This window comes from Rhinolophus sinicus, linkage group LG04, assembly GCF_036562045.2.
Source record: "Rhinolophus sinicus isolate RSC01 linkage group LG04, ASM3656204v1, whole genome shotgun sequence".
NCBI lineage: Eukaryota > Metazoa > Chordata > Mammalia > Chiroptera > Rhinolophidae > Rhinolophus > Rhinolophus sinicus.
The window spans coordinates 137,156,196-137,172,382 of record NC_133754.1 but is presented as its reverse complement, the minus strand read 5'-3'; the positions used below and the strand labels follow the sequence as shown (position 1 = coordinate 137,172,382).

General features: G+C 33.0%; 1 protein-coding gene across 6 annotated transcripts in view; it reads left to right on the top strand.

The window, feature by feature from the left end:
• The window catches only part of JAK2 (Janus kinase 2), a 97,202-nt gene that overhangs the window by 59,154 nt on the left and 21,861 nt on the right, over positions 1 to 16,187 (top strand). For 5 of the 6 annotated variants that reach the window (XM_019729761.2, XM_019729753.2, XM_074330465.1 and 2 more), the window contains exons 7-14: positions 3,021 to 3,342; positions 4,137 to 4,256; positions 7,944 to 8,101; positions 8,948 to 9,059; positions 11,492 to 11,678; positions 12,349 to 12,476; positions 14,459 to 14,593; positions 15,640 to 15,727. In XM_019729761.2, the coding sequence (XP_019585320.1) occupies positions 3,021 to 3,342; positions 4,137 to 4,256; positions 7,944 to 8,101; positions 8,948 to 9,059; positions 11,492 to 11,678; positions 12,349 to 12,476; positions 14,459 to 14,593; positions 15,640 to 15,727 (1,250 nt within the window). The remainder of the gene's footprint in view (positions 1 to 3,020; positions 3,343 to 4,136; positions 4,257 to 7,943; positions 8,102 to 8,947; positions 9,060 to 11,491; positions 11,679 to 12,348; positions 12,477 to 14,458; positions 14,594 to 15,639; positions 15,728 to 16,187) is intronic. The other variant, XM_074330468.1, reaches the window with a different exon arrangement.

The window sequence follows — 16,187 nt, the reverse complement described above, 5'->3', positions numbered from 1 at the left end:
GGTATAAAATTCTGTGATACATCATCTATATATCACATTGTGTGTTCACCACCTAGAGTCAGTTCTCCTTCCATTACCATATATTTTGTAAAAGGGATCAAAAATAGGTAGAATTTAATGGGTGGAGAGAGGTGAGTGATGGAGAGTAGGGTTGATGGCAAAGGCCTTGTAGCAGAAGGGAGCATAGGAAGACTGAAGAGAGTCAGTATGGCTAGAGCTCAGAGTCAATAGATGAGGCAAGAACTAGACCATGTAGAACCTTAGTCAAGTTGACAAGGCTAAGAACACTACGAAACCATGCAAGGGTATTAGGCAAAGTGAAGTGATTAGATTTGTGTTTTTCAAAGATCCCCATGACTCCAGTGTAGATAACTAATCAGAGGGTGGTAAGAGTAAATGGAAATGCGGATTGATCAGAGAGAGTAAGGCCAGTGCAGTGGTGCCTCCAGGAGATGCAGTTGAATGGGTTAGTAATGAGAAAAATGGGCAAGTGCGAGAACTATTTAATAGGTAAAATCAAGGGAACATGGTGATGGATTGAAAAATGGGGGTTGAGGGAGAAGGTGGTGTAAAGGGTGATTCCTGGGATTCTGGAGTTTGTAGAAGTGGTGCTGGTTACTCAGGGAATGTTGTAAGAGGATCTCGGGAGGATGTCAGGGGGATTCCTCAGTTTGGTTTGACACACTGAGGAGCTTTCGGGACATCCAAATGAAATGGGTAGATTGACTGGACTGGAAGATAAGGGTCTGGAGCTTAGAGGTCTGGGCTAGAGAGAGCCATATCAGAGTTGTTTGCATATAGAGTATCTAGACAGAAAGAGAATATGTGTGGATAAGAAGAGAGCCCATAGTTAAATCTTGAGGATGTTCAACATTTAGTCACCAGGTAAAGAGGAATTAACCTGTAAAGAAGATTGAGAAGGAGCAGCCAAAGAGATGGGAATAAAATCAGGAAAGCTACGGAGAGAGAGTTTCAAGGAGAAAATGATCAACAGTGTTGGATGCTTCTGAAAAATTACAAGAAAAATAAACACGGGAATTCAGTTTTAGCAACATGGAAGATTTTCCTGATTTTAGCAAGAGTAGTTTCTATGGAATGATGGAGTGTAAGCCAGATTGGAGTGAGTTGAAGAGTAAATGAAAGGCAAGAAAATGAAAATGGCTGTATAAACTCTTTCAAAAAGAGTGCTGATAGGCTGTAGCTAGAGGGAGATATAGGGTAAAGAGATTTTACATTTAAGATGAGAAGACCATTAGTATTTTTAAAATATATGGATAGAAGAGACATAAGTAGAGTAAGGCTTCAGAGGGCAGATGTGTGTTAGCACATGTCAAAGAACTAGCTTTAACTGGCAGGTTTATACCTCATTTATTATAGCAGGAGGGAAAGAGGAGAGAATGAGTGCAGATGTATATAGGTTTGCTAGCAGGATATTAAAGGAGCTCTGCTTAAAGAAGCTTTTTTTAGAGAAAGAGATGAAGTCATTTGCTGAAAAGTGAGGAGGAATGTAGCTGAGGTTTGAGGCTGAACAAGGGTAGGAGGTTTGAGGAAATTGGAGGTTTGACATAATTGTGGGACTTGGGAACATTAGTTGAACAGAGAAATATTATAAAAGTGATGGTAGAGAGGAAAGCCTATTTGAAATTGGTGATTATAAATTTATAATGCAACACATCTACCTTGTCAAATGGCTCTCCAACAGCTCTGGCTACTTGAGTGCAAAACAGAGAGTTCCTTCAGTTTGGGGGACTGGGGGGTGGGAAAGATCTGATTTGTTTGTAATCTTTGTTGATACCCATGGAATAAATACTCTCTTCATGGCCAGTTTCGAGGTATCAACCTGACGTCACTGAATGCAGAATGGGGAAGAGATGAGCAGTAGCAAACCCTTTCCACCATTCACATATGATAGACTTACATAACCTCAAAAGAGTAGTTAGTTAATAAAATACAAAATAAGCCTTGTTAAATGTAAAATAATTAGGAAATGATATGTTTTGAGTACTTAATACCTATATTTTTAATATAATGTATTTATTTGTAGGTTTATATAACTTAAATTTTAATGAGGGCTATTTAACAATCAGCTCGAAGTAATTCTTAACATGTGATAATAAGCTCTCAGCATGAGCCAGCTCCAGCATTGGCTGTAAATACTCAAATACCATATAGTATGATAAATGATATTGTGGAGTGGTGCACAGAATACTGTCAGACAAAATGGGGAGCATCTAATGTAGTTATAGAAGTCCAGAAAGGTTTCCTTTGATGATGCTTGAGCTGAGACTTGTAGAATGAATTAAGAGCTAACCAGATAGGATATGGGTGATGGGAAGAGGTTTTAGCATATGTGAAGGCTTGGAAATTTAATAGAGTGGTACCTTCAGAAATAAAATGTTTTTCATTTGTCAGATATTTGAGCAGGAGGGAAATAAATTACTTACCTTTTTTAGGATATTTCACATAGAGATGGAAGTACGAAAGAGTCAGAACATTTCCAAATGGAATTGTTTCGATTGCAGAAGCATTATTAGGAGTTATTGAACCTGGCCTAAGAAAATAATGTATGCAAAAGAAGTATGTTAGCATAAGGAACAACAGTAGCATTCAACACAATGTAACAATTTCCAGAATTTAGATAAATACTTGTGTACAGGATTGTAGGAAATATTTGCAACACAGTGCCAAAAAAAATAAATAAATAAGGTATGTAAGATAATCAGAGAAAACAAATTTTTAGACTCCATTATTAATTAGACTAACTTTTCATTTCATTAGGGGAAATAAATTAACATCTGCTATTCTAAAACATGTTAACTCAGAGAGAATTTGTATATGTATTCACATCATTAAAGGAAACCTTAAGGTTTTATACCTTGTGGATGGTGACTGTCACATTTCTCCAGTGTGTGCTGTTGCACTTACGTATCACAGAGAAAGGTAGCAATTTCTCTTTTAATTTTGTTTTAGAATTATATTCCAATTTGGTTTGTTTTTCTGTGTGTGCTCTTCATCCCTAGCTACAAGACATTCTTACCAAAATGTGTTCGTGCAAAGATCCAAGACTATCATATTTTGACAAGGAAGCGAATAAGGTACAGATTTCGCAGATTTATTGAGCAGTTCAGCCATTGCAAAGCCACTGCCAGAAACTTGAAACTTAAGTATCTTATAAATCTGGAAACTCTTCAGTCTGCCTTCTACACAGAGCAATTTGAAGTAAAAGAACCGGGAAGAGGTTCTTCAGGTGAGGAGATTTTTGCAACCATTATAATAACTGGAAACGTTGGAATTCAGTGGTCAAGAGGGAAACATAAAGAAAGTGAGACACTGACAGAACAGGTAATCCTTAATGATATGTTCTCATTCTTTGTTAATTTAAATAGAATGGCAATAGAAGCAAAGTAATTTTAGTTATTTGAAACATGGTCTTGTATTTTTATTCTCCTATTGATAGAAGTGTTAAGTTTTTAATGGTGTGAAGCCATCAAGGTCATATTTGTAGTTCTTTTCTGATTGTTCTTAAATGATTTTGTATTTAATTCTTTCTGACAAAATAATTAGTATTGGTGTTCTTATAGTTTCAGAAAAGGTATGAATTCTAACAGTGATTTTTAAGGTAGTTTTGTTTCCTTTTTTCTTTTACTATTACTATTACTGATACAGGAGTCACAATCATAAAATTTAATTACCTAGAAAAGATTAATTTTGATTGATTTTATGATGATGTATACCTGTTAAATAATTTAGTTTGTCTTAAGTTTGCATTATAAGTTTTAAGTTTGTTCATGTCTGTGTTGTTCTTAGATTGTTATTAGAGATTTAAATTTTTCCATCTTCATTCTTTGGTAGTTAGAACTTTCAATTTTCTGGCAATGGTTCCTAGTAATGTTGATTGGATTGAAGTGTACTAGAGTGCACTTAATGCTCTCATTTTTAAGTCAAAGCAAGATATAGTATAATCTTAGGGTTAGATCATTGGGGGGAGAGAATCCTATTTAATGCTTATCTACTGCTATCAGTACTTTTTTTATTTTAAAGAATCTGTTATGAAGGTTAGCTCCTTTATAAGTCTTGTTTTAAAAATGACTCCATAGATTCTACCAGTTTTTAACTTGAAATGCTCTTAATTATAGGATTTACAGTTATACTGTGATTTTCCTGATATTATTGATGTCAGTATTAAGCAGGCAAACCAAGAAGGCTCAAATGAAAGCAGAATTGTAACTATTCATAAGCAAGATGGTAAAAACCTGGTAAGTTTGCTTTATGACTAAATCATAGTTTTGTTGTTCAGTTGTTAGAAATAAGTATTTGAGAATCTTAATACTGAAGTTATTTTCTTGTAGGAATTTTGATTATAGTTTTAAATATAGCTGTAAACATAAATATCAGTTTAGTCAGCTTTTTTATTACATCTAGCTTTTTGTATCACTACCAACACTATCTTCCCAGAGTTTCTTGTACATTCATATGTTTTTCACTCATTTTTATGATCAACAAAGCACCAGTTACTTTTTCTTGCCACTCTGGCCGGTGTTCCCTGTTGTAGTACTCATTCCAGACTATAACCTTTTTTTACCAATATAGGTGTACATACCAGTCAGACTGCCTAGTTAAAGGAAAGAAAGAAACCAAAACAATACTATCAGGAATTTATGTAACAAAATGTAAACCAATCCCAGGTCAGCTCTACCTAAGCTGTAAGGCATGATTGACTCTAAAAGATTTAACCCTTTTTCTTTAAATAGCTTCAGAAATCCCACTTCTTTTAATTGAAAGGAAAGAAATGAATTCCTTGTACTCTGCTCTTAAATTTCTTATTTGGCTCTGTTTTCTTTTTAACTCAGATATTTCTTGACTTCCTGGTTTAAACATCATGTTAATTAATGCTATTTGTTCGTTTAACTTAAGTATCTGTATATACCTCTGTGACCATTTTAGGTTTATATGCGTATTATCAAAGTTATAACTAACTTGCAACTCATTTTAGTCAACTTGCAACTCATTTTAGTCAGCACGCTTTCCTGTTCTTAAAGATATTATTAACAGTGTGCACCTATTCCCTACTAGACTATGAGCTTCTAGAAGGTAAGGATCATATGTTTTTGTGTGTTTTTACTCCCTGCACCTTGTGCAGTGCTCTAGGGCCTAGTTTAGTAAGAACTTGATAGGTATTTCATGGATCAATGAAAGGATAATTAATAATTATCAACCCCAATGTGGAATTTATTGAAGAAATATTTACTCTATAAATATCACAAATGTACATGTGTATTCTATAAAGAGTTTAGTGATGCTAATGTGAACATCCTATAGTAACGTAAAGAACTTCTTTATGGGATATTCTTTGGACTTGGCCTTATTTTAAGCCTCTAATACAGAGAGATTAAATAACTTTCCAAGGTCACAGTGTTAGTTAAGTGACAGGGCCTGTGTAAACCCAAATGCATGATTTGATAACCTAAGCTCTTAACTGTGATACTACCTTGTTTGTTGAGGATTCCTAAAGCTCCTTAAAATACTACTTTGACATTTTGTTGGAATTGCTCTAAAAATTAATTTGGGAAGAATTGACATTTCCTTACCATATTACATTTTCTATTTTAAGGATACCTTATATTTCACCTTGTATCAAGTATGATTATGTTCTTCAGTAACTTTTGATAGTTTTATTTATATTGATATATCATGTTTCTTGCTGAATTTTATTCATGATATTGTATGCTTTTTCTGTTATTTATGAGGGTTAAGAACTTTTTCTTATTTTTCTAACAAGTTATTGCTAGATAGAAGAATAATTAATTTTTGCTTACTATTACATTTTCCAGTCTGTTAGTAGGTTAATTACACTTTTTTTTATTATTCGTTTGCTCTTTATTCTACCGTTATTTTTCTTTCTTTTTATCTTTAAAAAAATATGGTAAAATACACTTTTCATAAAATTTAGCATCTTGATCTAGCAATTCCATTTCTGGTATATATATCTGAAGGAAACAGAGTCACTGTTTTGAAGAGATATCTACATCCCCATGTTCATTGCCATATCCTAGGATGTAATCAGTCTTTTAATTTTTTTGTCAAACTGATAGACAGAAATTTCTGTCCTGTTGTTATATTGCATTTCCTTAATTAAAACTTGAGATTGAGCAATTTCTCATGTGTTTATAAATCAGCTGTTTGTATTTCTTCTTCTGCGGATTGCCTTTTCATATCCTTTGACTAGTTTTCTTTTCTGTTTTGAACTGATTTATGGCTTTTATTCCTTCAATGCATATTGGGTATTAATCCTTTGTTGTACAGGTTTGCAAATCTACAAGTCTTTTAACATTGTTTACGGTATCTTTTACAGTATGTGTTTTTATGGCCTAATTGTATTAGTTAAATACCTTTTATAGTTCAAATACATCACACACTTCTTTTCTTATAATAATTTTTATTATAGGTCTATATTCTGTGTTCGCCTTATGACTAAATATTGTTCATTGCTGAGCCAAATAGTATGCTGTGATCACATTTTCATTATTGTACAACGTTTTGTTTTCAGGAAGATAATCATGCCTTCAACATTTTTTTCTTTGTATGTCTTTCCACTCTCTACGAAAACTCACTACAAAACTTTCCTACAAAGTAGCTCACTTCTCAATACAGCATTTCACATAGTTAAATCTGTCAAATATTGTATCACTTCTGTTTCTTTCCTGGAAAAGTCCCTCCTTGATCAGTGGGTTTTACTATCTAATCTGGACTAATAGTTCTCTAGGCCATTACCAGCTGTAATCTTTGAGCAACCTTTTATTACCCATCATGGGAATTCTCTTCTTATTTCTTTATGTTGGATCTCTAATTTGCTGAATCTCATATTTGCCTTGTTTTTCTGGATACATCCTCCAGGACCTGTTGGTGTCTTTATTGGGATTGTGACAAATTAGAAAATGAATTTAGGGAGGATTTTTACATCTTTATGATGTTGAATTTTCCTATCCAAGAACATGGCAAATCTTTGTATATTCAAGTAGAAAGTTGAATCTCACAAGAGTGTTTTGAAGTTTTTCTAAAAATGATTTTGTACGTTTTTGGTTAAGTTTAATTCTAGATATTGTATTTTTTTTGTTGCTATTATACACGGGACTATCTTTTTATTATATAATCTCATTGACCATTTTTTATATGTGAAAGATATTGATTTCTGTATCCTGCTATCTGAATAAATTATCTTACTGTTGTAGTAGTTTTACAGTTGTTTTATTTTGGGTTCCCCAAGTATGCAATCATATAGTCTCCAAGTAGAGATAGTTCTACCTCCTTGTTTCCAATTTCTATATTTATATTTGCTTTCTATGGCTTCATTATGTTAGTACAGTATAATACGATACACTGTTAAATAGTTGTCTTTCTTACCTTCCTGATTTCAGGAGAATTTCCTTCAGTGTTTTCTTATTAAATAAGATGTTGCATTTTAGACTGATACGTTCACATATGTATGTATGATATAATCATAGCAAAGCTGTATTTGATTTTAGTTTATACTACATACATTTTAGATTATAGCATGATTACTTTAACTTAGCATGTATATTTGGTATGTAAAAATAAATGCTTGTTATTTCTTATTAATACCAACTTTTGTATCAGATTAGAGAGATTTCTAACTGAGTTGAATAGCATATTTCTAATAAAGATACTGGAAAATATAGTAAAATTATAGATGTAGAGTGAACTGGAAAGGCATGATAAGCCCATATTTGAGAGGGTCTTAAACATCAGACACAAGAATTTGTAATTCAAATTGGGCAATTAGGGCAATAAAAGACATTTGAGCAATTTAGAAGAAAACTAACTTAGGAGAATTACTCCAACAACATAGGGTGAAGAGAATTTTCAATATGTAGCATGCAGTTGACTTTTAAATTATACTTATTTTTTTTCTTTTCTCTGCTTAGGAAATTGAACTTAGCTCATTAAGAGAAGCTTTGTCCTTTGTGTCGTTAATTGATGGATATTACAGATTAACCGCAGATGCACATCATTACCTCTGTAAAGAAGTAGCGCCTCCAACGGTGCTGGAAAATATACAAAGCAACTGTCATGGCCCGATTTCGTGAGTAACACAGACTTTAGAAGTAAATTTTTAAAAAAGTAAATGAGATATTTACAAAGAAGATTTTACACAACAGAGTGATATATAATACATAGGTTTAAGAGTTTAGGAAAAAAACATCTTAACTGAAGTACTTTTTTTGTAACAAAAGCCTGTTTACAATCAGATTAAATAAATAAATATTAGGATTATTTAGGATATAATTTACCATCTGTGTCCCAATCTGTAATACTGTTAACTTGTATAGGTTTGACACTTAGTTGACATTATAATATAGTGATAAGTGAAACTTTTAGAGATGATTTCTGCTTTCAGGTATATTACATTTTGAGTTTTCTTTCAAGATGTGCAGTTTCAATAAATCGTATATCATATTTAAAAAATCAGTAGTCTGTCACTTGCCATGGGTCTTCTATTAGACTTTGGTACATTAAATGTTAAATACTGTGCATAGTTTTTTATATTAGAAATTGCTATAGTGGAAGAGAGAAATATTTTATGATACATTGTTTATATAGTTAAATGAAGTTTTATGAGAGTGAGTGTAGTTTTTAAAATACTAAATTTGTAATCAGAAGGCAGAAAATTCAAATGAATGAATTGTTCTTTGTGATTTTGTATGTCCTATAATATACCTTTTATTTGTTTTTAAAGCAATATAATTGCCTCTTAAATTGGTTTAAATGTATTGCAAAATAGCTTTGTACCTGTAATAGTTTTCCTTACAAGGTTTTTGATAAACCTATAAAATAGAGGAGAGTTCTAAAAATTCTGAATTTTAGATTTGACTTTTGATCTTTTAGATGAAATCTTGCTATGTTATTCACATTACTTCTTTACCTTTAGGATGGATTTTGCCATCAGTAAACTGAGGAAAGCAGGTAACCAGAGTGGGCTCTATGTACTTCGATGCAGTCCTAAGGACTTTAATAAATATTTTTTGACTTTTGCTGTCGAGGTTAGTATGTCACATTAATTAATGGTAATATCTTTATTTAGTCCATATAATTTCCCCTTTATGTATACCATATTTCCTTTTTAATACTCTGAATTATAGCTCTGGATATGAAAACCAGCATAATGTTTACTTCAGAGATTCTGCATATATAATAAACAAGATATAATTCCTAGGCTTTATATAAAAATGTAAAATGATTTATAATGCCTTTCTATGTTTTTATTTAGAATTTATTTTATTTTTTGATGTTTGGGTGTGAAAAATGTGCCAAATTGCATCGTCTCTTTTTCTTTTTACAAAAAATAGAAACCTTTACTAAAACATGTAGGACAAAATAAATCAGAAGCAAAGTTTCCTTTTACTAATAATGGTTACAGGTTAGAGTGAAATAGGGCAATAACAAGGAAACAAACATTATTACACTTTTAACTACTGGTTTTCCAGTATTAAGAATAACGATGTACAATGTATGTTTTAAGTATAAAATTACAGTGAAACTGCACTATTAATACAGATTATTTTGGATTTCATCTAAGATTGCTTACTATCCAAAATCACCTAAAAAGATACTATCACTTATAAGGCAGTTTTATGGTATAAATCTTGAGAAATCTTATAACAACTTCCAAAATTTATCTTGCTTTTTAAAAGTAGAGAAAGTAAATATTGCGTTATTCAGTTATGTTAAGTTTTATAAAATGCAACCATCTTATATTTAGCATATGTAGAGCAGAATAACTATCCATAAAAACAGAAAGTAGGTCACTTCATAACATTAGCATTGTAAAATGCTAATAATCTATCCTAACGTCACAATATCTTCTTACTAGTATAATATACAGCTGTCCATTATATTCAATTATTAAATCAAAATATATAATTTTTATGTTTACCCAGCCTAAGATGAGGGCTATGTATTAGGGAATGTGTGATATATTCTCCTGCTTCAAGAAATCTATCTTTTGGAAATAAGCAAGTACACCCCAAAAAATACTAAATTGAGCATTGTAATTATTCAGTATAGACAATAACAGAAAGGATTACAATTAGTAAGAAAGATCTTTTGGAGTAGGAAGGACTTGAGATTGACATTGAAGTATCTAGTCGATTTTATATAAATCATTCTAAGTAGGTTGAATATGTTTATACAAAGCAGCCCAGAAAAGTAGTTAGGTGAATGAGCAAGTTCATAATATATCACATAAGACAAACATTGAACAAATGAAAAATATTAAAGTTGCTGTATTAGAGATAATTATGCAAATACAGTAGTGGCGCAATGGAATGCGTAATCACCTTTGCTTGTGGGATGGGGTGAGAGTTGTTAGGGAAGACCTCACAGAAACAGTGATATGTAACTGAGTTTTGTTGTTGTTGTTGTTGTTGTTTTTTAAATTGGGGTACAGTGGTGGGGTACAGTGGTGTGTTTTTCCCAGGACTCTCATCAGCTCTCTCCAAGTCAAGTTGTTGTCCTTTTCAGTCTTAGTTGTGGAGGGCGCAGCTCAGCTCCAGGTCCAGTCCCTGTTGTTAGTTGCAGGGGACATAGCCCACCATCCCTTGCAGGAGTCAAACCGGCAACCTTGTGGTTGAGAGCCTGCGCTCCAACCAACTGAGCCATCCGGGAGCTCCGCAGCAGCTCAGCTCAAGGTGCTGTGTTCAATCTTAGTTGCAGGGGGTGCAGCCCACCATCCCTTGCGGGAGTCGAACCGGCAGCCTTATGATTGAGAGCCTACACTCCAACCAGGTGAGCCGTCTGGCCACCCGGCAGCTCAGCAGCAGCTCATTGACTTCATTCTAGTTGTGGAGAACGCAGCTCGCTGGCCCATGTGGGAATAGGACCGGCAGCCCCATTGCCCAAAGCCCGCACTCTAACCGAGCCATCCGTCCACCCCTTAACTGGGTTTTAAGGAATGAACAAAAGTCCTTTGCTCAGAAGGAGAGAATGTACATTCATAGGTAGAGAGATAGCATGTACAGTTATCAAGACATGAAATAGTATGGCATTTGCGTGAAATTTTTTAAGTCACTTAATATAGCTGGAGCATAAGCTGTATGTTTGGAGTGGCAGAGTTGAGGTTGGAGATGGAGACAGAAGCCAGTTCAAGGAAGGCCTTATATGCTAAATTACTTTTCCACTTTATCTTGTAAATGATAGAAAGCTGTTAAGGATGGTATTATTATTATCATTGCTTTCTTTTTAATAAAGTCAACTCTTAAGCTGTTTCTGTAGGCTATGCAATTGTAATTAGATTATCCTTTCTGATGAACCAAGCACCTCTGTCACCCTAAACTGATACTACATTTATTCGGATTCATGATTCAGATATCTAAGTGTTCTGTTGGTTATTTTTGTGAAATTCATTTTATCCCAGTAATCACTATGATATCCATTGTAATTTTTCCTCCCTCTTTTTGTAATTTAACTTATATAGCGAGAAAGTGTCATTGAATATAAGCACTGTTTGATTACAAAAAATGAGAATGGAGAATACAACCTAAGTGGGACTAAAAAGAACTTCAATAATCTTAAAGATCTTTTGAATTGCTACCAGATGGAAACTGTTCGCTCAGACAATATAATTTTCCAGTTTACGAAATGCTGTCCCCCAAAGCCAAAAGGTAAAATAATTTTCTACTTATTTTAAAAATGCTAGTAATATATTATGTTTATGGTGAGTGGTATCATTAGTATATTGATTTCAAAAGAAATATGAAAGAAGCAGCTCTAAAAACAAATTAGTTTTGTCTCACTCTGTTACACAAGCATCCTCAAATAGGATTGTTCAGTTTGATTTGGACTGTCTAGAAGTGACTTGAAGTTCCTTAATTCTAAAATTGCGTTTAAAAATAATTGCTTGATATAAATCAATCACTTATCTATTGAACTGAAAGAAACACCTCACTACCAAATTGTCATGTTCTAAATAAAAGCTTTCATACTCTTTTAGAATTTTAATTTCTGTATTTTTAAAATAAAAATAGTAAAGTTGAAAAGCTCTTGAAATAAAGGCTTATTAAAAATTAATAAAATTTCTGAAAAATTATGTTAGTTAAGGAAGTGATTAGAATTTTGAATGTTTGAAATAACTGCTTAGAGTACATTAAAATTCAGTGAATAAACTCCTAAAATAAGTTTCTGTGGGAAAACAATGAACAATAAGAAGTTGTTAAGCAATTCTTATATATAGAATATATTTTATTTTACCCCTTTGGAGCAGTTTATATCCTCATGAGTTTTGATTATATATATATTTATTTTTTTCATTGTTTCTTTAATTTTTCTTTGCAGATAAATCAAACCTTCTAGTCTTCAGAACCAATGGTATTTCTGATGTGCCCACCTCACCAACATTACAGAGGCATAATAATGTGAACCAAATGGTGTTTCACAAAATCAGAAGTGAAGATTTGATATTTGTAAGGCATTAGATGCTGGTTATTTTTTTTGTCCTTTTAAAATAACAACTGTTTTCTTAATGACCTACCTCATTTACATTCATGTGACATTTGAAACTATTTTATTATAACTTATATTGTTAGAATTTTATTGCAGTTTAAATATTTTTATTTCGTGTGAAAATGTGATACCAAACTTGAGTTAGAAATTAGCAAAATTAATTATTCTAAGAAGGGAATTGTATTCTTTCAAGGTTTTAAAAATATTTCTTTATAAATCCTAAATTAAAAATCTACCAATGACCTATATCTAACTCTCAAGTTCTAGAGAAAGTAAGGGAAATTTATGGGATTAAAAATAAAGAAGGAACTGAAAACAAAGTGCTACATAAGAGCTGATATTTTAGCTATAGAATGATGTTGGGAGTTTGGGATTAGGCTCACTAATCAAGGGGATTAAGATTTAAAAGCAACACAAAGAAGGGCCAAGTTTTAAGGCCTATATAGGAGCAGGAGTTAAAAGTGAGGCCTGAATAAAACCAGGACCTGCAAGTAAATACATCCTCAGTAAAACAGTATGTGGATTGTGAAAAACTCATCAACTAGCCAAAGGATAAAAGGCTTGTTGTCTGTTTTAGTTGGGTTCTTAGTTAAGAAAAAAAAGTCTCTCCTGAAAATTTGTAAGCATATGCTTTTGAGTTTAGGTTTCTTTATACCACCTGTATGGTCTGAGAAACCAATGGGTACACCCCTAGTAATACCCTGTGGTATTGGCAGAAACAGAAACAAAATCTTTTTGGAAGAACATGCCATTAACTTAGGGCACCCAGGATACCACAGGTGAAATGCCTGCAAACATGAGCTTTTAATTGAAAATTTTAAAACATTCAGGGAAGTAATCCAAGAGTAAGCAAGAGTCAGCAGACCAAGAAACATCAAAATTAGACTTCCAAGTACTTCATATAACAGACTTTTCAGATACAGATTATAAAATCCATATATATGTTTAAAGATATAAAAAGAGTCGGAAACATGGGGGAAAAAACAAGACATTATTTAAAAAGATCAAAAAGATTTAGGGGTAAAGAAAAATATAGAAATGAAAAATACATTCATTGACATTAAAACAAAATGGGCAGGTTAGAAAGCGGATTACTTATGGTTGAAGAAAGAATTAGTGAATTGGAATATAGATCTGAAAATTGTTCATATGCAGCAGATAGGGAAAAAGAAATAGAAATTATGAAAGAGGTTAAGGGATGTGGAGAGTAGAATTAGAAAGACCAACTGATGTCTAAGTTCCATAAGGAGACAGTAGATTATGAATAATAGGAAGCAAAGAGTCGCCAGGTAACCTAACATTACAAAACTAATAATAGAGCTTCAGTTTGAAACAGGCAGCCGTGCTTCAGGGTGCAGGCTTTCAATAATTATTCTGTAAGGATAGGCAAGTAAATAGTGTTAATAGCTAATTATTGAGCATTTACTGTGTGTCTTAGACTGTACAAAGTGCTTTTCCTGTATTTATTCATTTGTTGTTCATTACAATCCTGTGGAGAAATAATTATTCCCATTCCTTAGATGAGGGAACCAAGGCAACTGCAGCACAAAGAGATTAAATTGCCTGTATAAGGTCACACAACTAGAAGATGGTAATAAGGAACAAGTCAGATATTTTGCCTCCACAGACCATACTGTACTGCCTTTCTATTGCACTAGTCAGAAAGGCAAATGGAAAAAAACAGATTCATATATAAATAAATGTAGCTAAACACTGACACTGTAAAGAAGTGATAATGATAGCTAATTCAGGGGTTTGAAGACCAGAGTGGAACCAAAATACACTTTATTCATTAATCCTTATTTTCTGTCTTCTATTACTTTGTAAGGAAGCAGAATTTAATTAACTCATAGTCTCAGATCTTGGTTTAATTGAGCATATTTCCTAATTCTCATATCTTTCTCCATCTGTACTCATTCTTTCTTTCTTTTTTCTTCTAAAGAATGAAAGCCTTGGCCAAGGCACTTTCACAAAAATTTTTAAAGGCATAAGAAGAGAAGTGGGAGACTATGGTCAACTGCATGAAACAGAAGTTCTTTTAAAAGTTCTGGATAAAGCACATAGGAACTATTCAGAGGTGTGTATGTTCTTTGTATCGTTAATATAGTTTATGATATTTAAAAACGTGATCTCATATGCACATAACAGGGTCTTTCTAAGAATACCTTCTATAGATAATTATAGACTATTTTCTAATAATATTTCCAAACTAGTTACTTTTAGCATTGTGTTATAGGTATTATTACATCTCTGCATATACTAGGGCAGTGGCTTTCAAATTTGGCCTCCCAGAGCTTTATAGGTTCCACAGATTTCCTCCACAATTTCATCCACTTAAAAAGAAAAGTTTGAAAGAACTGTACTAAGGAACATGCTAGGTGAAATATGGATGCCTCTGGGCGTCGTCCAGGGGTACTAGCCCACAGAAACCCAGCTGCCAGTTGCCAAAGTCCTTAGCATAGCAACGCATCACCAAATGTGACATAACATGCATTTATGATACTTAAAATGTCTTCAAGGATGTTAGTGGAAGATGATGTGAAACATACAAGCCAAAGAATTGTTCTAATCCAGAATTCCACGGTGTTGGTGACTGTGATCCTCCACAACCATAGCCAGAAGGTTCTAGTCAAAGATGAGTTGAGTTAGGATAATGTTGATAACATGCAAATCTCCTAACATAGTTGCCATGATGTTTTATCTGCACAGAGATCATTCTTGATTCCCTAGGAAGTGTTATTTGAAGCTCCTATCTATTTACTTCAGTCCCGTATTTGTATCTCTGGTGTCTACCTCTGTTAGTACCTCTATTCTCTACTCAAGGTGTCATGGATCTAAGCCTGTTTACGTTCCATCATTCATGGTGCCCTGTACCACTACTGCTCTCTCCTTATTCCAGGCTTACTCAGGGGTTTTCCGGAATGAACTCTAGCACTAAGGTTGATGGCAGTTACAAGTCTATATAAGGGGACCAAAGCACACTGTAGTCTTATCTAGAGTTCTGCTTAGAATAGAAGACAGTACATTTCTCTTATGGCTAAGACTATCTTTCTGAACTATGAATACTTATACACACAAACAGTAATTCTTTTGCATTTTTTATATGGTTTTGTTTTTTGTTAGTCTTTCTTTGAAGCAGCAAGCATGATGAGCCAGCTTTCTCACAAGCATCTGGTTTTAAATTATGGAGTATGTGTCTGTGGAGAGGAGAGTAAGTAAAATCTCTGGCTTCCTTATGTTAAAGTTATGCCTTTTTCAGAACATCCATTTTTGTTTAGATAGAAAATTCAATTTCAGCATCATAGTTAGGTATCAATATAAACTATAATTTAACAAGAGTTAAATATTGTTTAAACTAAAAACATTGTAGAAGTATTCAGTTATGTCTCCTAAAAAAGGAAATCAGTGAATTAAAATGCAGAAAACTGTTCATATCGCTTGTTAAAATGTTAAAATACTAGAATTATAGTAAACAAATGTTATAACTTTTTCTGTTTACCATAACAATATTGATTATCATTGGTTCAGCATAACATTGGAATAACTGGCCATTTCAGAACAGTACACATTTATTTGGAATTTTGAAGACAAAGCATATAAATTGTGGACTGGACTTTTAATGAAGCTGACTGAAATGATTGGTTGTTGATATTAGATATATTCTATGTCTA